The sequence below is a fragment of the Mercenaria mercenaria genome, chromosome 13, assembly GCF_021730395.1.
Source record: "Mercenaria mercenaria strain notata chromosome 13, MADL_Memer_1, whole genome shotgun sequence".
Taxonomy (NCBI): Eukaryota; Metazoa; Mollusca; class Bivalvia; order Venerida; family Veneridae; genus Mercenaria; species Mercenaria mercenaria.
Window position 1 is genome coordinate 6,486,354 of NC_069373.1, and position 21,896 is coordinate 6,508,249.

Sequence of the window (21,896 nt, forward strand, 5' to 3'; positions counted from 1 at the left end):
TCAACAATATCCATGAGAATAATAGCAGCACGCTGAACGATTTTTCCATGAAAAATGGCAGACGAGGGGTACTGCTGTACGTATTCTAAGCTGTGAAATTTGTTTGAATAAATGCAAATAACACGAAAATGTAACCTACGTTAGAAATAATATATTTTAAAGCTACATCAACAAGAAAGATAATCTTATTCAATATTTTTTTAAAGAAATTACGACAAACAGCAAGATATAAGCTATTTTAAACATCTCTGTTGCCATGGTTACTTTAAAATTTAAGAAAAATAGGGTACCATGTAAAGTGCTTGGTATTTTTGCTTATAATATTACCCAAATATTTCATGTTGGTCGTTAACAGAATGGCACTGAAGCCGTCGAAAACCCCTATTTTTATACATAGTTGTTTAAAAATGAGAGAAAATGCGTTACCATGGAAACACGAGCCCCGCGACATATACATTTTACGCTTATGTTAGAAAGATAACGTGCATACCAGTAAAATTATCAATTATGCAGACTTCTACGGATATCAATGAAACTAAAATACACTGAAAAGTGTTAAATATCCGTATTTTCCTTCTTCTTTCAATATGAAATACCTTTGGAGGGTCATGTTCTTCAAACCTGGATAAAAACTGAACTTGAAGGGACAGAGACAAACGAAATTGAGATTGTAGCAGTTAAAACTTCATATTACACGAAATACAAAAACATGCTGCGGTTCAACTAATTTGAATTTACCCTTGTAACAAGGTATCCTACCTCCTTAAGGCATAAAACTATTATGATAAATAGTTAATGTTGATGTTATTAAAACTGTGAAAACTGTAATTTAAAATTGTATCACAATATTTACAAAACTAAAGATATGTACAAAGGTCAAGAATGGCTCCCTGCTATGTGACGTCATTAGTGTGTGTCTGGTGAGTAACAACGCTTTGACAATAAAACATTCAGACCGAACTCTGAGGCTGACCTTCGATCTAGCTGTGTGAAAAATTATATAACACATCTGACCTTCAAGTGGGGCCATGATCTTTGAAATAGGGACCTGAGCATTGCATGTGGCACTATGGTGAATAGTTTCTCGAAATTATTTGAATATCAATCCATGCATACAACAGGTTACAGACCATGTAAGAAAAAAGATGGGAAATCTTTGATCTCTAAGTGTGACCTTGACCATTAAACTAGGTGCATGGGTCTTGCATGAAACACATTTTCATGTTATGGTAGTCACTTGAGCCAAGAAAATTTGAATCACACAACGCAAACAAAAGTTTTAGACCTAATAAAATTTTCCAAAACACACACAAACATAAAATTATGCACAAACAGACTGACACACACACTATCTGGGGTAACACTATATGTGGCCACCCTATTAAGACAGTGGCCAAGAAATGTACAAACCATTTACTCTGCTTCATTTGCAGGTAAAGATTATGCTTAAAAAACAAAACTTGAACACATAGTTGTGATAAATATTCTAGGGCAAACTTACACTCTCCGGTAAGTATTTTTCTTTTAAGAAGATAAGCAACAAAACATCATTTTAGATATATCAAGTTTAACATAATAATATATAAAAGTATCATAAATGATAATGTAACTATGGCAACAATTAATATACATAACTGAAATATATTTTATACATTATGCTTCTATGTCCTTGATATCTGCAAAAACTACAACCAAAGCTACAGCTGTTAAGTACAAACTTGAGGTTTGTCCTGTATAAGTATTCATGTGGTCAGTTAATTAGGTGTTCCTAGTGCTTGTCCGAGGGTGAATGCACCAAAACTGATCCTTCCTGAAAATTATTGAAGAAAAAAAGATCAATGTAAAAACAAGAAGCTACACCAAATGAAAGAAACTTGTGAGGAATATGGCAGAACAAACATAGAGAAGGGAGCTAGTCTACAGTATCCTTTCACGGTTACCAAAATTGGCTTAAATTCTTAACGGTCACTGTTGTAAGGCATTTAAGTAAGTGAAAGTAAAAAGCATACATGTCAGCTGGTAAAATGTTGCTGGTTTCTATAGCAACAATAGTAATATCAGGCTAATCAGTTTAGATCCTATCCTTTTTCTTACCTCGCTCTTTCAGCCCCTTCCCAAAGTTTCTGAAGACACGAACAAGTTCTACCATCAATATCAACCAAACAAGCACAGCCAGGGCCCCTGTAATACATCAAACACAACTGTTTCGTGTTTGTATGCAAGAGTTTGGAAGGAAGCAACAAAACAAAATAATTAAAAAAGTCTGCTTTAAATAGGGTTGGCATTAAAGCGGGAAATACTCGTATTTCCCGAGGACGGTGGGAAATACGGGTAATTCCCGGGCAATACTGGGAAATATGATTCAGACCAATATAGTTTTTTCTTTAGATAAGCTATACCCCCTAGACTATTTTCATAACCAATCCATTTGTGTTAACATTAAGGTAAGAAGTCAATGACAATACACAGTACAATCATTAGTTGGTAAGGATCAGTGACAATAATACAGTATGCCTCAGGCACTGGTATTGACCATATCACATGTTACAAACAACTTAATAGCTCACCTGTTTGTATTATTTCATGTAGTGAAATTCAAATACACAGTTTTTAGTTCAGACATAATGTTATCATTTGATAGTGAAAATGCAACCTATAGGTTCTGCATGAATATTTTTTGAGATATCATTGAGTCTTATGATGGTTGAACTAGTCCATTTCTCAACAGTGAGTTATATTATATGTATCAGAGGCGTCGCGAGTGGGGCGGCAGGGGCGGCGACTGCCGCCCCAATATTTCGGCCTGGAGCGGCAATACGACGATTCAATAATTTTGAAAATATTCAGATTTTTTCAGTATCTTCCAACGCTCGAAGTTAGAGGGGCAAAACGGCGGGAATCAACAAGAAGCCGCCAATGAAATAACTTTTTTTAAATTGAATTAAAAAGTTGCTGAGTGTGAAAGTCTACATAGGGGCGGCGACACGTCAAGTAAGAAATAGAAAGTTTAATTTTCAAATAGCTGGTTATACTTGAACGTAAAGAGTGAAGTTGTTTCCAAATCCGATGCTAATAAGTACCGCATTTTCCCGAATAAAGGCCCCCCCCTCTAATTAATGCCCCCCCACTCTAATTAACGCCCCCCACCCATTTTGGAGGGAAAAAAAGTCAACAAGAATGGGAAAAATTCACCGACCTCATTTTTATAAGTCCATATAAATCTAATAAGTAATTTACAGTACTAAAGTCCAATGTATTAAAAATTAAACACACTTTTAAACAGTCCATGTACCGTAAGTCCAAAAACATTTGTACTAAGTACGGTACGTATCCAATCATCAAACAGAAAATTAAACGGTAAATACATTTTTGATTTGTTTTTACACCACTCGCGCACACGCTTCCTGCTGACTTTAAACGTTTTTGGGGGATAAAACAACACAGAAACACTTTACAGCTAGTTTGAACGATGTTTTTAAGTTTTGTAAAAAATTTCATTTTTTATTTTTTTACCTGAAATAAACGGCCCCTCTTTCGAAAATGTAAGGCCCCCGGGGGCGTTAATACGGGAAAATACGGTAATTACTATAAGTTTTAAAAATGAATTTAATATATCAACAGATCATCTGTCGTGAATCAGAAATAGTTAATTCTAATCACGGAATAATTTTCAAAGCGTTCAAAAGTCTCCTAAACGGTATTGACACAAGAACAGTTCAACTCAAAATAACAGGATTAGAACACCTGGTTTCCGCAGACACTCAAAATTCCATTGAACTAATTTTAGAATTAATTTCTGTAAACACTTTGTTATTTCGAAGTAAACGCCTCCATGATAAAAATGTTTACATGGTCTCTAAAAACAAGGAAATCGCATTATTTCTGATGCAAATTTCAAAAATTTTCTCACTGCCTGGGAGGGGACACCCCTCACATACCCACCCCATTAATGTCTCCCATCGCCCCAATGTCATACACCTCGCGACGCGCCTGTGTATATGCTAAGTAAGTATACAGTACTTTATCTCGTGCAAGTGTTCACTTAAATATTATTTGTCACTTAGATATTGATGTTTCATAAAAAAACAGCATTTTCTTTATTGGAGTCATTTTGCAGTATCCGCTATTTCCACTTAGCAATTTAAGTATTTCTATGGGAATTCCCAGTAAATACGTGGAATCCGCCAGAATTGGCCAACGCATATAAGACTGAATAGTAAGTAAATAAAACATTACAAAATAAACTCTATTAAAAGGACAATTCTGATTAAATCAGAGATAGTTCTGTTCTTAAACCTAAAACATGTTACAAAGTTTCAAGCTATAGCTTTTACAGTTTATAAAAAGGTAAACCAAACTGCTGGAGAACAAGAGCTGCTTGTAAAACATATATTCTCTCGCTTGAAGGCCTTTTGGAGGCATGTCCATATGCTTTTTTGTATGTTGGATCTTGGCTTTTGACCAAATAACCTCAAAAACATGATGGGTCATTTACTGACTACAGGCAACCATCTAAGTATTCTTAATGTATTTTGCAGCAACCATGTCCAGTCTCAAAATCACTGACTTTGGCCTTTGATCTACTGACCATCAACATAACAGGGGTCATCAACTAACCACAGGCAATCATCCTAATAGTATGAAGTCTGATGGTTGTAGGTCAAAGCATTTTTTAGTTATTGAGTGGAAACAGTTTTAAGTATCAAGGTAACTGTGACCTTTGATTTATTGACCCACAAAACAAAAAGGATGATCTACTGACCACAGGCAAATATCCTATGAGCCTTGACCATTTTGATACCCAGCATTTTCTAGTTATTGATCAGAAGTCAAACGGTCTATTGATAGATGATCAGACTGACAAAGAACAAATGTACCAATTTGTAACCCCTCTTCCTAGAACGGGGGTACAGTAAATGGACCTTTGAAATGATCCACAGTTGCTCATCAGATATAAATATGACAAAATGGTAGCTGAACATTAAGAATATGATTTTCCTTTTCTATTAAGTGACTTTGAACTGCAGAAAGTCATCTTCAAAACAAGACTCAAAAACTGAAATTGACATCAAAATGTGACACCACAACAATTTTTAATATACCCATTTAAGACAAAATATCATCAAATTATGTTTTAAAAGTATTCAAAAAGGTTGTTCAATAAAAGACTGCAGGCCTTAAAACCTTTATGCTGATTTTAGGGCCGAAATTCGGCCCCATTCCCCAATCTAAAAAGTATACTTTTTTCCCCACCTTGGCCAAAAATTCCCCATGCAAAAAAAAAATGAAATTAGTTTTGATTTTGAGTCCTGATTTTAACAACTTTTCAGCAAATATATTCCTCCAAACAATGATTTCGCAACGTAAATTTCCCCTCCAAAAGGGACCTGGTACCCTTCCCCAAATTTACAAAAAAAAGGCTGGACTGCCACCTCACTTTGGTGGAATTCATCTAATAAGTTAATAGTATTGTTATTTGGACTTTGTGTGTTACAAACATTTCTGTGCAAATAAATGTGCAATCTGTGACATGGCAAAAATGTAATATGCCTTGAAATTCTGATGCTGAAGAAAGCCACAACATCAGGAACTTAATTGCAACTGTCATGAAAAATGCAAAACCAAAACATTTATTGTCTTTAAAGTGGTACCTTACTCAGCATTCATCGATTCCTTGTATCACAGCACATCCCTTGTGAAGGTAACCCAAACAAAGATAAACAGTTGTCAGTGTGTACTACCTTTCAAATGGGAGTTTGGCCAGGATTTGCAACTAATCCAAAAACTAAACAGCATAGTGTAACATTCCATGTTACATGTCATGTCTGACCTATGTTTCCATGATAGATTCTGTAATGCTCTTAAATGCTACCTTAATGGCAAGCACAGATTCTGTCATCACAGTATGATTTCAGCAAAATATTGCAAAGAAAATAATGAAAATAGCTCTACAGAGCAAAAATGCCGAGAACTATTTGAATGCGCCATTATGCGAGTACGTTTATTTTCACCCCATTTTCCCATTTAGTGTCTGTATACCATTACCGAATTTGTGATGGAAACTTAGGTCATACACCACCACTACAATTCGGAGTCTCGTTTTTTAGCTTATTTTATAGTGTATTTGTTTGACTGAAAATATTTTTCTTGCATCACAAATGAACCTACTTTTCTTTTGATCTTTATTCAGCACTGACAATATGCATTAAGAAAATGTAAGTTACGGACATTTAAAATAGATCCTGGAGTTTGCTGAAGCCATTGGAAGTTTCTCAATTTATATAGAATAAAGAAGACCTGCTATTTCATGTGTGTATGCCTGATTACACACACACAGATAATGATGCAACTATTTACAGAAAATTGGATCACTTACCACAAATAATGACACAATAGGTGATAATATTATTATGGGTATGTGTCTCCAAGTCTCTATACAACTGAAAGCAAAAAGAAACCAATGTAAGTTCATCAATTCTGTTCTTAATGACAAGTTGTATTTAATGCTAAAAAGCTGTTATTAGGTCACGTTTCATGATCTTTATGTGTACCATATCAAGCCATTTTTTTATATCTAAAAGTAATATCTTATATCATACACCTTAGTGATAGATTCAAAGGTACTTTTATGTCTTATAAGTAATTTTTCACCAAAGTTTATTCAAGTGACAGCACCAAACTGTCAATCAGGATGTTGTGATTTGTTCACCTGAAAAGGTTTTCTCCATGTTGGTTGAAATTAGGTCAATGCATTTGAAAGTAATATGCTCTCCACCTCTCACTAAAGGGCAAGAAAAGCCTGATAATAAGTAAATTTTATATTAAAGCCATCCTCAAGCCTTCCATAACGCTGAAAGAATTTTTAAAATCAGACCACTATTGAAAAAGATATGGCAATTTGAAACTTAGATAAATGGCTGATCATGGAGGAAGCCATTTTAGTGTGTTTATGACATCATTTACACACTGCTGGATTCTTCATTTAGCAAATAACCTTTTAAATAGATTAATTTCATATGTTTCTTGAGTGTAAGATGTAAAACATGGTAATTTCTTTAATTATGAGAAACTATTTTACAGAAATAAGTAAATTAAGTTTAAATATTATGTATCAAGAAATTTAATAAATCTGCCATTTTGTTTTTTGTTGCCATGGAAACAAAATAGCCGCTATTTTGATCAAATATTCAAAAGCTCATAATTTTCTCATTTTTAAGCTGATTTTGAAAATTCTTTCACTTCTTTATATGATTTAAAAAATCCTAGAAGACAGAATTAACATGAGAACAACATTGCCTTTCCCTTTAATGTATAGAAATTGTTAGTTACATGTGACGAACAATTTCTTATATATATATATATACTATTGGTACATAATTTAGAAACACAAATAAGGTTAACTAAATGCTTTTACACAACTGTAATACTGTTGAGAAATACAGTTAAACACACAATTATGCCCCTATATGACGTCAAAGGCATCAGACCCAAGGGTCCCTTAGCTGTTCAGTGGAAATTGTTTTGATTCTCAAGTCAATATAACTCTGATCTTTGCCCCCATTGTATGTCCACAGCCAATCATTCTATGAAATTTGACTGAAGGCCAAATTGTTTTTCACTACTAAGAGTATACCATTTTCAGTCTAGAGGTCATTATAAGATTGATATTAATGTCCTACTACCCCAAAAACAATAAAAGTCATCTATTGACAGAGGCACTCATTCTATGAAATTAACAACTGGATGCAAAAGCCTTCTTCAGCTGAGTGGAAACCATTTTCAGACTCAAGTTCATTGTGACCTTAACCTTTGACCTAGAGACCTCAAAATTAATAAGTTTCATCTAATGACCAAAAGCAAGAATCCTACAAAGTTTCACAACTGTAAACCAGAGCATTCTTAAGTTATTGAGCAGAAGCCATTTTCAGTCTGAAGATCACTGTGACCTCTACCTTTGACATACTGACCCCCAAAATAATAGGGAGTCATCTACTGATCACATGCAACCATCCTACGAAGTTTGACACTTGTGAGACCAAGCATTCTCTAGTACCAATGGACTACTGACCGACCACCTGACAATGAATAAACTATAATTGAATTGAGCTTTGCCATGGGAAAACCAACATAGTGGCTTTGCAGCCAGCATGGGTCCAGACCAGCCTGCGCATCCGCACAGTCTGGTCAGGATCCATGCTGTTCGCTAACGGTTTCTCTAATTACAATAGGCTTTGGAAGCGAACAGCATGGATCCTGACCAGACTGCGCGGTTGCGTAGGCTGGTCTGGATCCATGCTGGTCGCAAAGCCACTATGTTGGTTTTCCCATGGCGCGGCTCATATACTCATTCTTTTTCATAGGAGGCATAGTAACAAGCTCAATCTCATTTAATTAAGCACATTCAAGTTCAATTTACACTATATGAAAATCAGAATACAGGACACTTAGTTACTCTGAACATTTCTGAAGGTGTATTTTCCAATGCTTACATTCAAAACATATTTTCTTCAATAAAACTTTACACAGCAAATGTATTTCGATTGATCATGAAATACACTGACCTTTATCCAGGGTAAAAGCACTGGCTTAAGCTTTCTGTCACTTCAGTGGCAACGAAAGTAATTCATTTCTAAATGCAAAGTACATATTAAACACTTTTTATTCCTTCAAAGTATTTTTCTATTTATAGATATCTAACCACAAATAAAGTTCAAAGAAATTTACAAGGGTTATAAGTAATTTTCACTTACCTCTACAAATTTATATACATAATATGCTGGTTTGGCAAGACCCAATGCTGCAAATACAAATGCCCCGAATCCTAACTCCAAACGTAACTGAAAAACAAGAGACATGGAAATTCCATGAAAACCAGGTTTTTCAAACATTTTGCACATATAACAAGTTATTCTGACCTTGAACTTGACCCTTCTGACCCCATATGAAATCCCAACATTGGTTTATTCTATAAGCTACCTACTAGTATATGCCAAGTTTAATTTTTTTTATCATCATCAGTACTGTCAATTTTGTTCAGGCTATTGAACCAATTATAATATTTATATAATATCAATATGTGTAGATAGATATGCAATAAAATGTTGAAATATTTCCCCTGCAGAAGTTGTGCATATTTCTCAATACAACCAATCAATATGAGTACAGAAATAAAACTGTAAACAAGAGTGCCAGAATGTCACAATATACGCCCGTCATGTTTGTTTGTTTTGGGTTTAACGCCGTTTTTCAACAGTATTTCAGTTATGTAACGGCGGGCAGTTAACCTAACCAGTGTTCCTGGATTCTGTACCAGTACAAACCCATTCTCCGCAAGTAACTGCCAACTTCCCCTCATGAATCAGAGGTGGGGGACGAATAATTTTAGACACAATGTCTTTCATCAAATCGTCATGGAGAACATACGCCCCGCCCGGGAATCGAACTCACGACACCGCAATCTGTAGACCAATGCTCTCCCTATTGAGCTAAGCTCATGCCTGTCATGTAGATGTTACAGTAAAACATATTCTGTACAAGAGCTCCGCCAAGCAGGGCAATATACGTCCGAAGTGTTATATTAGAGGAGGATGGGAGCAAAATTTAAAGAATTTGACTGTTGAAGCCCAAAGGGAAGAAATTCAAAAAAAATTTCCACAGAAAAAAAAAATCTAAGTCCACAAAAAAAATCCTTACCAGGTACAGATATGTCAAAATACACCTAAAAATTGAAGGTACCATCCATGTTGTACCACAGAAAAGTGGTCTCGGTTTTTCCCAATAACAAAAGATCAGAGAGTGATCTTGGCGCCCACCAATGTGCCATTTTTGAGTGTTCCAAATTTCAAGACTTACTGACTAGCTCAAGGTTAAATTTCATTTCCGTACACAACACTGTGCATGTGGTCCAAATTCGAAAGCTGTAGCTTGAGAAATGTGAAAGTAGGTCACTAGATCAATTTCAAGGACAAAGTTCTTTGTACACAAAACTATGCATGTGCATCAAGTCTGAAGGCTGTAGTTTGAGAAATTTGAAAGTAGGACACTAGGTCAATCTTAAGGTCAAAGTTTATTTTGGTACACAAAATTATGCAAGTGGTCCAAATTTGAAGGCTGTAGCTTGAGAAATGTGAAAGTAGGTCACTAGGTCAAAATCAAGTTCAAATTTCACTTCAGAACACAAAGCTATGCATGTGGTCCAAATTTGAAGCCTGTACCTTCAAAAATGTGAAAGTAGCTCACTAGGTCAATGTCAAGGTCAAAGTTTGTTTCGGTACACAATCATATGCATGTGGTCTAAATTTGAAGCCTGTAGCTACAGAAATGTGAAAGTAGGTCACTAGGTCAATCTTAAGGTCAAAGTTCAAATCGGTACACAAAACTATGCAAGTGGTCCAAAATTGAAGGCTGTAGCTTGAGAAACAAGAAAGTAGGTCACTAGGTCAAAATCAAGGTCAAATTTTATTTCTGAATACAAAACTATGCATGTGGTCCAAATTTGAAGCCAGTACCTTCAAAAATGTGAAAGTAGGTCACTAGGTCAATGTAAAGGTCAAAGTTTGTTTTGGTACATAAAACCATGCATGTGGTCCAAATTTGAAGGCTGTAGCTTGAGAAATGTGAAAGTAGGTCACTAGGTCAAAATCAAGGTCAAATTTCACTTCAGAACACAAATCTATGCATGTGGCCAAATTTGAAGCCTGTACCTTCAAAAATGTGGAAGTAGGTCACTAGGTCAATGTCAATGTCAAAGTTTGTTTCAGTGCACAAAACTATGCATGTGGTCCAAATTTGAAGGTTGTAGCTACAGAAATGTGAAAGTAGGTCACTAGGTCAAAATCAATGTCAACTCATGTCAAGGTTCATCTTGCCGCTCAAAACCATACATGTGGTCCAAGTTATTGACAAGAAGTTTTTAAAAGCTTTTCCCTATATAAGTCTATATGAACCATGTGACAATCAGGGTGGGGCCATATTTGACCCTAGGGGGATAATTTTAACAAACTTGGTAGAGAACCACTAGATGATGCTACATTACAAATATCAAAGCCCTAGGCTTTGTGGTTTGGACAAGAAGATTTTCAAAGTTTTTCCCTATATAAGTCTATGTAAACCATGTGAACCCCGGGGCGGGGCCATATTTGACCCTAGGGGGATAATTTGAACAATCTTAGTAGAAGACCACTAGATGATGTCACATACAAAATATCAAAGCCCTAGGACCTGTGGTTTTGGACAAGAGGTTTTTCAAAGTTTTTCCCTATATCAGTCTATATAAACCAGTGACCCCCAGGGCGGGGCCATATTAGAATCGAAGGAAATAATTTTGAATCATCTTGGTAGAGGACCACTAGATGATGCTTCATACCAAATATGAAAGCCCTAGGCTCTGTGGTTTTGGACAAGAAGATTTTCGAAGTTTTTCCCTATATAAATCTATGTAAATTATAGAAATAAACAAAGGGCCATAACTTACTAAATAATTGTTGAACCAGTCTGATTTTCAGGGGGACACAACTAGGGTACCAATACATCATTCTGACAAAGTTTGGTCAAAATCCCCCTAGTAGTTTCTGAGGAGACGCGATAACGAGAAATTGTTAACGGACGGAAGGACACACGGACTGACTGACGGACGGACGGACGGAAGGAAGACGGACCACGGACGCAGTGATTTGAATAGTCCACCATCTGATGATGGTGGGCTAATAAAAAAGTTACAAAATAAGCTATTCATAGAAACATAAAAGGGAAGTAATTCAATACAAGTATGCCCATGGGCAGAATGTCGAGCCCGCCAGCTGTCTAAGTGTGACCTTGACCTTAGACCTAGGGACATGGTTCTTGCGCAGGACACTCTGTCTCATAGTGGAGAACATTCATGCCAAGTTACATCAAAATCCCACCATGCATGAAGAAGAAATGCTCCGGACAAACTTCAATTTGTCCTTTGACCTCCAACTGTGACCTTGACCTTTGAGATAGGAACATGGGCTTTGCGCATGACACTCCTTCTCATTGAGGTAAACATTCATGCCAAATATAAACAATATTGGTCCATGCATGTCAAAGTTATGGTCCAGACAAAATCGGAAGGACGCACGGACGCACGCACATACACCGACCCGCCAAAAGAGACAACTAAGTCGAGCTCACCGCAAGCGGGCTCGACAAAAAAATTACTGTAAGTGAACCGAAGGGATCTGCCAAAAAAAAAAGAGCACCACAATGCAGAGCAATATACACATGAAACAAAGGCATATGACCTTTGACCTAGGTGCGACCTTGACCTTGAAGCGAGCCATCCGAAACATGCGCTCTGAACATCGCCTCAATCTGATGAACATTTGTGCCAAGTTTCTTTAAAATCCTTCAAGCAGTTCAAGAGTTACAGAGTCATTTGTCTTCTAAGTAAAAACATTACAATACTTGGTGAAAGTGGTCAAAAAGTTTACCTAGTGTTTGGCCCCAGATGACCCAATTTTAGACTTGACAAAGATTTCATTAAAGCAAACATTCTTGTCATGTTTCATGCAGATCAATAAGAAAATGTGGTCTCTACAGTATTTTTATCTATACATAATGTTCAGACTTTGGCTACCCCTATAGGAGCCTCAGAGTCGATGAAGGCAGCAAGTCAATAGGTGCAATCAGCTGTTAAGACTTAGAGGGAATAGAAACTATGACTATAGAGTATTAACATAAATTTACTATTTTCTGACTCACTCACTTAATGTTTGACCCCAGAGATTTTCAAACATGATCTTGATTTCAAGCAAACAAACATTCTGACCTGAGCATTCATGTAAAGCAGGTAAAAAACTGTTGCCTACAGAGTGCTAACATGGTTTTTCTGTGATCTGTCCTTGTGACATACTTTTTCAGCCCAGATAACTGACTTTTCAACAAGAAAAAAAAATCCTACCATGTTTCATGTACAATAAGCACAAAATGTGGCCTCTTGATTGTGAACATAGCTTTTCTATGATATTACACAATAACCTAATTTTTTATCCCAGATGTCACAGTTTCAAACTATTTTGCAGTTGTAATGAGGCAAATGAACTTCATCTAGATTTCATTAGGACAAACATTCTGACCAAATCTTATGAAAATCAAGTAGAAATAAGTGGCCTCTAAAGTGTTAAGCTTTTACCTTAATTGATCTTGTGACCTGGATTTTGACTCAAGATATCCTAGCTTCAAGTTCAAACTAGATTTAAACAAGAGGGCCAAGATGGCCCTAAGTCGCTCACCTGAGTAACATACAATAACAGTGTAAACATGTTTTACCAAGTGATTTCATGGAGACAAATATTCTGACAAATTTTCATTAAGATTGGACCAAAAAACATGGCCTCTTGAGTGTAAACAAGCTTATTCTTTGATTTGACTTGGTGACCTAGTTTTTGACCCTACATGACCCGATAAAAATTCATGCAATATTTCATGCACACAAACATTCTGACCAAGTTTCATGCACATCAAATGAACAAGAGTGTTAACAAACTATTCCTTTGATTTGAACGGGTGACCTAGTTTTTGACCCCAGTTTCGCACTTAGCCTAAGAATCATCAAGATAAACATTCTGACCAAGTTTCATGAAAATAGGGTCATAAATGTGGCCTCAAGAGTGTTAACAAGCTCTTCCTTTGATTAAACTGGTTGACCTAGTTTTTGACCCTATATGACCCAGTTTAAAATTTGGCCTAGAAATCATCAAGATAAACATTCTGACCTAGTTTCATGAAGATAGGGTTATAAATGTTGCCTATAGGTTGTTAACAAGCTTTTCCTTTGATTTGACCTGATGACCTAGTTTTTAACCCAACATGACCCAATTTCGACCCAGGCCTAGAAATCATCAAGATAATCATTCTGTGCAAGTCTGTGTCAAATCAAAGCATAAATGAAACTTCTGTATGGCTGAAAGGGCCAAACTAGAAAATTTTGCCCCTTTCAGGGGCAGTAACTCCAGAACCCATAAAGGAATCTAGCCTGTTTTCGAAAGGAACAGAGATCTTATTTTGACTTAAGTCGTGTGTAAGTGTGGTTAAAATCAAATATAAAATGTCACTTCTATCGAGTTCACAAGGTAAAAATTAACAAATTTTGGCTCTTTCAGGGGTCAATCAGGGGCTGTAACTCCGGAACCTACGACTGGATCTGACAGTTCATCACGGAATCCAAGATTTATTGTTGTTGAAGATATTTTGCAAGTTTGTATCAAATCAAACCATAAATGAAGTCTCTATATGGCTGCAAAAGCCAAAATAGCAAATTTTGGCCATTTAAGGGGCCATAACTCTGGAACCTATGATGGGATCTGGCCAGTTTTCTAAAGGAACTGAGATATTATGCCAATACAAGTTGTGTGCAAGTCTGATTAAAGTTGATTGCAAAATGTGGTCTCTATCGTGTTCACAAGCCAAAAATAGCAAATTTTAGCCCTTTAAGGGGCCATAACTCTGGAACCAATAATGGGATCTGGCCAGTTTTTAAAAGGAACCGAGATCTTATGCCAATACAAGTTGTGTGCAAGTTTGATTAAAGTTGATTGCAAAATGTGGTCTCTATTGTGTTCACAAGCCAAAAATAGCAAATTCTGGCCCTTTAAGGGACCATAACTCTGGAACCCATGATGGGATCTGGCCAGTTTTCGAAAGGAACTGAGATATTATGCCAATACAAGTTGTGTGCAAGTTTGATTAAAGTTGATTGCTAAATGTGGTCTGTATCGTGTTCACAAGGCAAAAATAGCAAATTTTTGCCCTTTAAGGGACCATAACTCTGGAACTCATGAAGGGATCTGGCCAGTTTTCAAAAGGAATCGAGATCTTATGCCAATACAAGTCGTGTGCAAGTTTGATTAAAATTGATAGCAAAATGTGGTCTCTGTCGTGTTCACAAGAAAATGTGAACGGATGACGGATGGACGACGGACAAAATGCGATCACAAAAGCTCACCCTGTCACTATGTGACAGGTGAGCTAAAAAAAAAATACAAAATTTTCAAATAGATCAGACAGAAAATATGGCCACTACAGTGTCAATAATTTTTTTATGATTTGACCTTCTGACCCTGTGTTTGACTCAAGATGACTACACTGCAAACCAGATATAGATTTCATTAAGATAAACTATGACAAGGTTTCATGTAGTGCAGGTTGACAATGTGGCCTCTACAGTGTTAACAATTCTTTTTATGATTTTGACCTTTGACATTTAGAGGAAAACATTTTGATCAAGATTCATTAAGATGAGACCAAACTGTGACTACTGGAGCGTTAAAGGAAAATAATTGATGACAACTGAGAAGTAAGAACACATGTATCAAAGTTTTCTTGTACCTTGACAGTTCCTGTTGTTGTGGGTTTTTAAATGTTCTAGGTATACAAGGATTGCTAAACTTCAGAAGGTATACAAAGTAATTTAGCCTAAGGAGATCACTATCACCTCACCCCTACCAGTAACCTTAACTACATATTTGCAACTGAATATTCACTCACTCATTCATATTCCTATTTCTTTTGTCCACATCAGCATCTGAAATATCCTCTGCCCTACCAATTCTACACCCCTCCCTCCCAAGCCAATAAGTCCCAGTTGTCGATTTTTTGCCAAATGACTCGCAACTGTACTTATTAATTTTAACAAGAGTGCCAGAATGTCACAATATAGGCCCGTCCCAGCAAATTTCTTTACTCTAGCACCTGTATTTGCAAATGGAATTTTAATTTTGTGGTTGTTTAGTAATCATTGTAATACTTTTGTTTTTCTAAGTCCACAAAAAGAAACTCCTTACCAGGTAGAGATACCTTAAAATACATCTAAAATTTGAAAGTAACATCTATGTTGTACCACAGAAAAGTGGTCTTGTTTTTTCCCTACAGTCAATTATAAAAAAGTTACAATATAAGCTATTTATAGCAACAACTAAGGGAAGTTAATCTTAAAAAAAAAATTTTATGTCCACACAAAAATCTTTACCAGGTAGAGACTGGTCAAAATACACCTCAAAATTGGATGTAGCATGCATGTTCTACTACAGAAAAGTGGTCTCAATTTTTCCCTATGACTAGTAATGAAAAGGTAACAATATAAGCTATTTATAGTAACAACAAAGGGAAGTAATTCTAAAGAAGGGAACTGCGCATGACACTTCGTCTCATGATGGTGTATAACTGTGCCAAGTTACATCAAAATCCCTCCATGCATGAAGAAGAAATGCTTCGAACAGTCATTCTTGTATCTGACCTTTGGCCTCTAAGTGTGACCTTGACCTTAGACCTAGGGACCTGGTTCTTGCGCATGACACTCCGTCTCGTGGTGGTGAACATTTGTGCCAAGTTATATCAAAATCCCTCTATGCATGAAGAAAAAATGCTCCGGACAAGGTTTTCATTCTTGTATCCTTTGACCTCTGTGACCTTGACCTTAGACCTAGGGACCTGGTTCTTGCGCATGACACTCCGCCTCGTGGTGGTGAACATTTGTGCCAAATTATATCAAAATCCCTCCATGCATGAAGAAGATATGCTCCGGACAAAGTTTTCTTTCTTGTATCCTTTGACCTCTAAGTGTGACCTTGACCTTAGACCTAGGGACCTGGTTCTGGCGCATGACACTCCGTCTCATGATGATGAATAATTGTGCCAACTTTCATCATAATCCCTCCATGCATGAAGAAGATATGCTCCGGACAAAGTCATTCTTGAATTTGACCTTTGACCTCTAAGTGTGACCTTGACCTTAGACCTAGGGACCTGGTTCTTGCACAGGACACTCCGTCTCATGATAGTGAACAACTGTGCCAAGTTTCATCAAAATCCCTCAATGCATGTAGAAGATACGGTTCGGACAAAGTCTGTGGACGCCGCCCACCTGCCCGCCAGGGGCGTTCCCATAATACGTCCCGTTTTTCAAACGGGCGTATAAAAAGCAATATCATGTTTTAACCTATAGCACTGTAGACTTTTTTCCACACATTTACACTGCACCTTGCAGACCTATGACTTTTAATAAATGGTCTGTCCCAGGCAAGTGCCTCTCAGTTATAACCATTATTGATTGTTCAGCACAGAAAGTGTTTGTTAGTTTGTTCTGTTATGTTGAGTTTTCAGCTTTTAGCAGTGAAGAAAGACCAAAGATTCCCCCCCCTGTCCATTTTATCAGGCTCAGGCAGAACCAACAACCTGCATGTCAGCTGTATGACTTCCTTGCGTGAAAGATTTCTTAATTCTTTGTAGGGTTTCAAACTCACAGCCGTGAGGGGCAACTGACTTAAAATTTGTGACTTTACCCACTTGGTCATGATGGTATCCATGCTGCAGATGTAGCTATTCACACTGGATATACTTACAACAAACCAACCAAAGACGTCCCAGAGGAATGTATAGGGAATACCAACAGCTAGAGTGACAATCTCCAGTGTGTCAATCTTTGTACCATCTTGTAATGCTAGGATAACCAAACTGACCTGGAATAGAAGATCTAAAAATAGATCTGAATTCAAGGGTAAATAATCAAATTAAAAATTTATATAATACTGTTTCAAAAGATATTTTCCCCTCAGGAAATGGGCAAAAACTAACCAATGGTGAATATCACTGCAAACAAACAAGCTATCATAGAATTATGTTATACTTCTTGATCTTGTTCAGGTTTGTCATCTTTTTCAACAATATTTCAGTCATATAAACATGAAACCAATCATGTCACATTACACTGACACCTGGACACTCAGTAGAACTCATTAGAACTATCCTCTTAATGTAGAGTTTAAAGCAAGGAAGCAACTAGTACCTTTTTTCACGACTATTATAGGATGTGGCCAGGGCACAAACCTGCAACCTCTTGCACTGGAAGCATGTGCTCTACCACTAAGCTACTGAAGCATTTACCATTATGTTAAAACTTACATCCACATATTCAACAAGTTTCTATCCCTGTGCAGCTAAGTAAGCGTACAGCTCTATTTGTGAAATCTGGTGTTCACAGGTGAAAAATAGTATCATCTTAATAACAAGAGCTGTCCGTAAGACAGCCAAGCTCGACTATTCGAAATATTGTCACAGAAGCAGGAAATTATTACCCAAAATGTTAAATATCAAAAGAGTTTTAAGTTCAAAAGGGGACATAATTTGACCAAAATACATATCAGAGTTATGGGACTTGATGCTATCAACTAGTTTTATAACCCCGAAGAAACATGTTAAGTTTCAATTCAATATCTGCATTAGTTTTGGGGATAGTAACTTGCATGTAAAACTTTAACCAGAATTTTCTAAGTCCAAAAGGGGCATAATTTGCTCAAAATACATGTTAGAGTCATGGAATTTGACCCAGTGAGGTTGGTAATTGACCTAGAAAAAGAATAAATAAGTTTCAAAGCTATATGCCTTTTGGTAATAACTGTATATACTTGCACGCAAAACTTAACCAGGATTTTCTAAGTCCAAAAGGGGGCATAATTTGCCCAAAATACATGTCAGAGTTATGGGACTTGGTGCTATCAACTAGTTTTATAACCCTGAAGACACATGTGAAGTTTCAATTCAATATCTGCATTAGTTTTGGAGATAGTTACTTGCATGTAAAACTTTAACCAGGATTTTCTAAGTCCAAAAGGGGGCATAATTTGCCCAAAATACAAGTCAGAGTTATGGGACTTGACCCAGTGAGGTAGGTAATTGATCTAGAAAAAGAAAAAATAAGTTTCAAATCTATATGCCTTTTAGTAATAGCTGTATGTACTTGCACGCAAAACTTTAACCAGAATTTTCTAAGTCCAAAAGGGGGCATAATTTGGCCAAAATACATGTCAGAGTTATGGGACTTGGTGCTATCAACTAGTTTTATAACCCTGAAGACACATGTGAAGTTTCAATTCAATATCTGCATTAGTTTTGGAGATAGTAACTTGCATGTAAAACTTTAACCAAAATTTTCAAAGTCCAAAAGGGGGCATAATTTGCTCAAAATACATGTCAGAGTTATGGGACTTGACCCAGAGAGGTTGGTAATTGACCTAGAAAAAGAAAAAATAAGTTTCAAAGCTATATGCCTTTAAATGATAGCTGTATGTACTTGCATGCAAAAACTTAACCAAAGTGTGATGCCGACGCCGACGCCAGGGTGAGTAGAATAGCTAGACTATTCTTCGAATAGTCGAGCTAAAAATAAGAATATTTTCTTTATTTCTAGTTTTTTGAATGGTGTAAACAATATCTTATAAATTTTATCAGTGCAGCAGTCATGTTCCCCTTTGAAATAGTATAAGATTTCTTTTTATGCTAAGGTATATTATAAATTACTTACTGTCACTTGTAAATCAAATTTCAACCAACATGAAAATATGGCAGCTTCATTATAGATTCCTGTGAAAAGTAATTAAAATGTAAACATGAAGAACTGTGGCAAAGATACAAATTGCATGAATGGGCTGTAAAACTCTGAAACTTTTAACATCTCTTGCAGATGACGATTATGTGATTACCGCATAACAAGATTAATATGAACAATTACTAAACAATATCAACATAAACAATGAGTAAACATATTTAAATGTATAAATAGTAATATATGTAATGTTTACAGCACTACACATGTTTAAAAAACACAGTTATAATATGTAATGCCACTAAAAAAACCGGAACTTTTTTCACCAATGGCTGTAAGTCAATAACGTTTAAAACATATTCAGTTTATATATTTAGTCAAGTTTAGAATATTTTATGAAGATCTTCTAGATGTAAATCAGTATTAAAAGATCTTCTAGATGTAAATCAGTATTGAAAGATCAAATATTTATTAAATGAAACATGAGCATGGCATATCTTTAAAACTACATTTTGTAAATGTAAATACTGCAAACATGATTACGATAGTATATCTTTAAAATACATTTTGTAAATGTAAACACTGAAAACACCATAGTATATCTTTAAACTACATTTTATAAATGTAAACACTGAAAACACCATAGTATATCTTTAAACTACATTTTATAAATGTAAACACTGAAAACACCATAGTATATCTTAAAACTACATTTTATAAATGTAAACACTGAAAACACCATAGTATATATCTTTAAACTTCATTTTGTAAATGTAAACACTGAAAACACCATAGTACATCTTTAAGCTACATTTTGTAAATGTAAATACTGAAAACACCATAGTATATATTTAAACTACATTTCGTAAATGTAAATACTGAAAACACAATAGTATATCTTTAAACTACATTTTTAAACTACATATTGGGGCCTCTGTGGCTGAGTGGTTAAGGGCACTGACCTCGAATCACTTGCCCCTTAACCTCGCTTGGACTGCAGAATTCTCCATAAGAGGAAGCCATCCAGCTGGCTTATGAAAGGTCAGTGGTTCAATCCAGGTACCTGCCTATGCTTAAAACAATGCCTGGCAGGGTACCAGGGGTCCTCCTAGGCCATCAAAAGCTGCAAATGTCGCCATATGACCTAAATTGGGTCAGTGTCACACTAAACCAAACATAAAAAAACATTAACAAGAGATGTCCGTAAGACAGCACGCTCCACTTTTCTCAGTGCTTGACTCTGAATTAGAGCTTTGCCAGTAAAAACTTTATAAAACTAACCAAAAATTTCTCAGTTAAAATGGGGCATAACTCTGTCAAAATTCAAATCAGAGTTATGGGGATTGTCTCTCCTGGTGTAGACTTTGATAGTAAATAATTATTTTAAGTTTCAAGTCAAAAGCTTTGATAGTAACAGAGATATTTGACTTTATTAAAAAAAGTCTAAGTTAAAAAGGGGCATAACTCTGTCAACATTCAAATCAGAGTTATGGGGATTTTTTCTCCTGGTGTAGACTTTGATGGTAAGTTTCAAGTCAAAAGCTTTGATAGTAACAGAGATATATGACTTTATCAAAGAGTTCTTAGTTAAAAAGGGGCATAACTCTGTCAAAATTCAAATCAGAGTTATGGGGATTGTTTCTCCTGGTGTAGACTTTGATAGTAAATAACTATTTTAAGTTTCAAGTCAAAAGCTTTGATAGTAACAGAGATATCTGACTTTATTAAAAAAAAATCTAAGTTAAAAAGGGGCATAACTCTGTCAACATTCAAATCAGAGTTAAGGGGATTTTTTCTCCTGGTGTAGACTTTGATAGTAAGTTTCAAGTCAAAAGCTTTGATAGTAACAGAGATATTTGACTTTATCAAAAAAGTTTCTAAGTTAAAAAGGGGCATAACTCTGTCAAAATTCAAACCAGAGATATGGGGATTTTTTTCTCCTGGTGTAGACTTTGATAATAAAAACTATTTCAAGTTTCAAGGTCAAAAGCTTTGACAGTAATAGAGATATCTGACTTTATCAAAAACTTTAACCAAAAAATTCTAAATTAAAAAGGAGCATAACTCTGTCAAAATTCAAATCAGAGTTATGGGGATTGTTTCTCCTGGTGTAGACTTTGATAGTAAAGAATTATTTTAAGTTTACACCAGGTATATTGTGAAAACTCTGTATGGATAAACACACTATACATTTTCAGTAGAAGTAAATATTTAAAAAAACTTACGTTGTAAGTGTGCTGATGCACCAGCAATTCTAAACTCAAGTTCTCCAAAATCTCTTGCCACAAATACTGAGAGAATAATATTGGGAGGAGCTAAAACACATGCTATGATTAACCTAACCTGAAATAACAAAGTAAAATAGACGTAACAATATAATTGTGTGAAATTATCTTAAGTTTTCTTAACCTTTTCTACAGTGTGGACATAAACTTAATACTAGGGGCCTCCTTGGCCAAAGAAGTTAAGTTCACTGTCTCTGAGTCTGTTTCCTCATCATTATAAGTACAAGCTTTGTTGGGTTAGACTAAGCTGAAGTAGGGGTTGGGGTGGGGGT

General features: G+C 35.9%; 1 protein-coding gene across 1 annotated transcript in view; it reads right to left on the reverse strand.

Moving 5' to 3' along the window:
• Nucleotides 1–735: 735 nt before the first annotated feature.
• The window catches only part of LOC123530012 (uncharacterized), a 60,995-nt gene continuing 39,834 nt past the window's right edge, over nt 736–21,896 (reverse strand). Inside the window, exons 4-10 of the mRNA XM_045310693.2 lie at nt 21,565–21,682; nt 19,319–19,377; nt 17,361–17,477; nt 8,751–8,837; nt 6,377–6,440; nt 2,095–2,181; nt 736–1,810 (exon numbers count right to left, since the gene is read on the reverse strand). Of these exons, the coding sequence (XP_045166628.1) occupies nt 1,755–1,810; nt 2,095–2,181; nt 6,377–6,440; nt 8,751–8,837; nt 17,361–17,477; nt 19,319–19,377; nt 21,565–21,682 (588 nt within the window). The 3' untranslated portion in view covers nt 736–1,754. The remainder of the gene's footprint in view (nt 1,811–2,094; nt 2,182–6,376; nt 6,441–8,750; nt 8,838–17,360; nt 17,478–19,318; nt 19,378–21,564; nt 21,683–21,896) is intronic.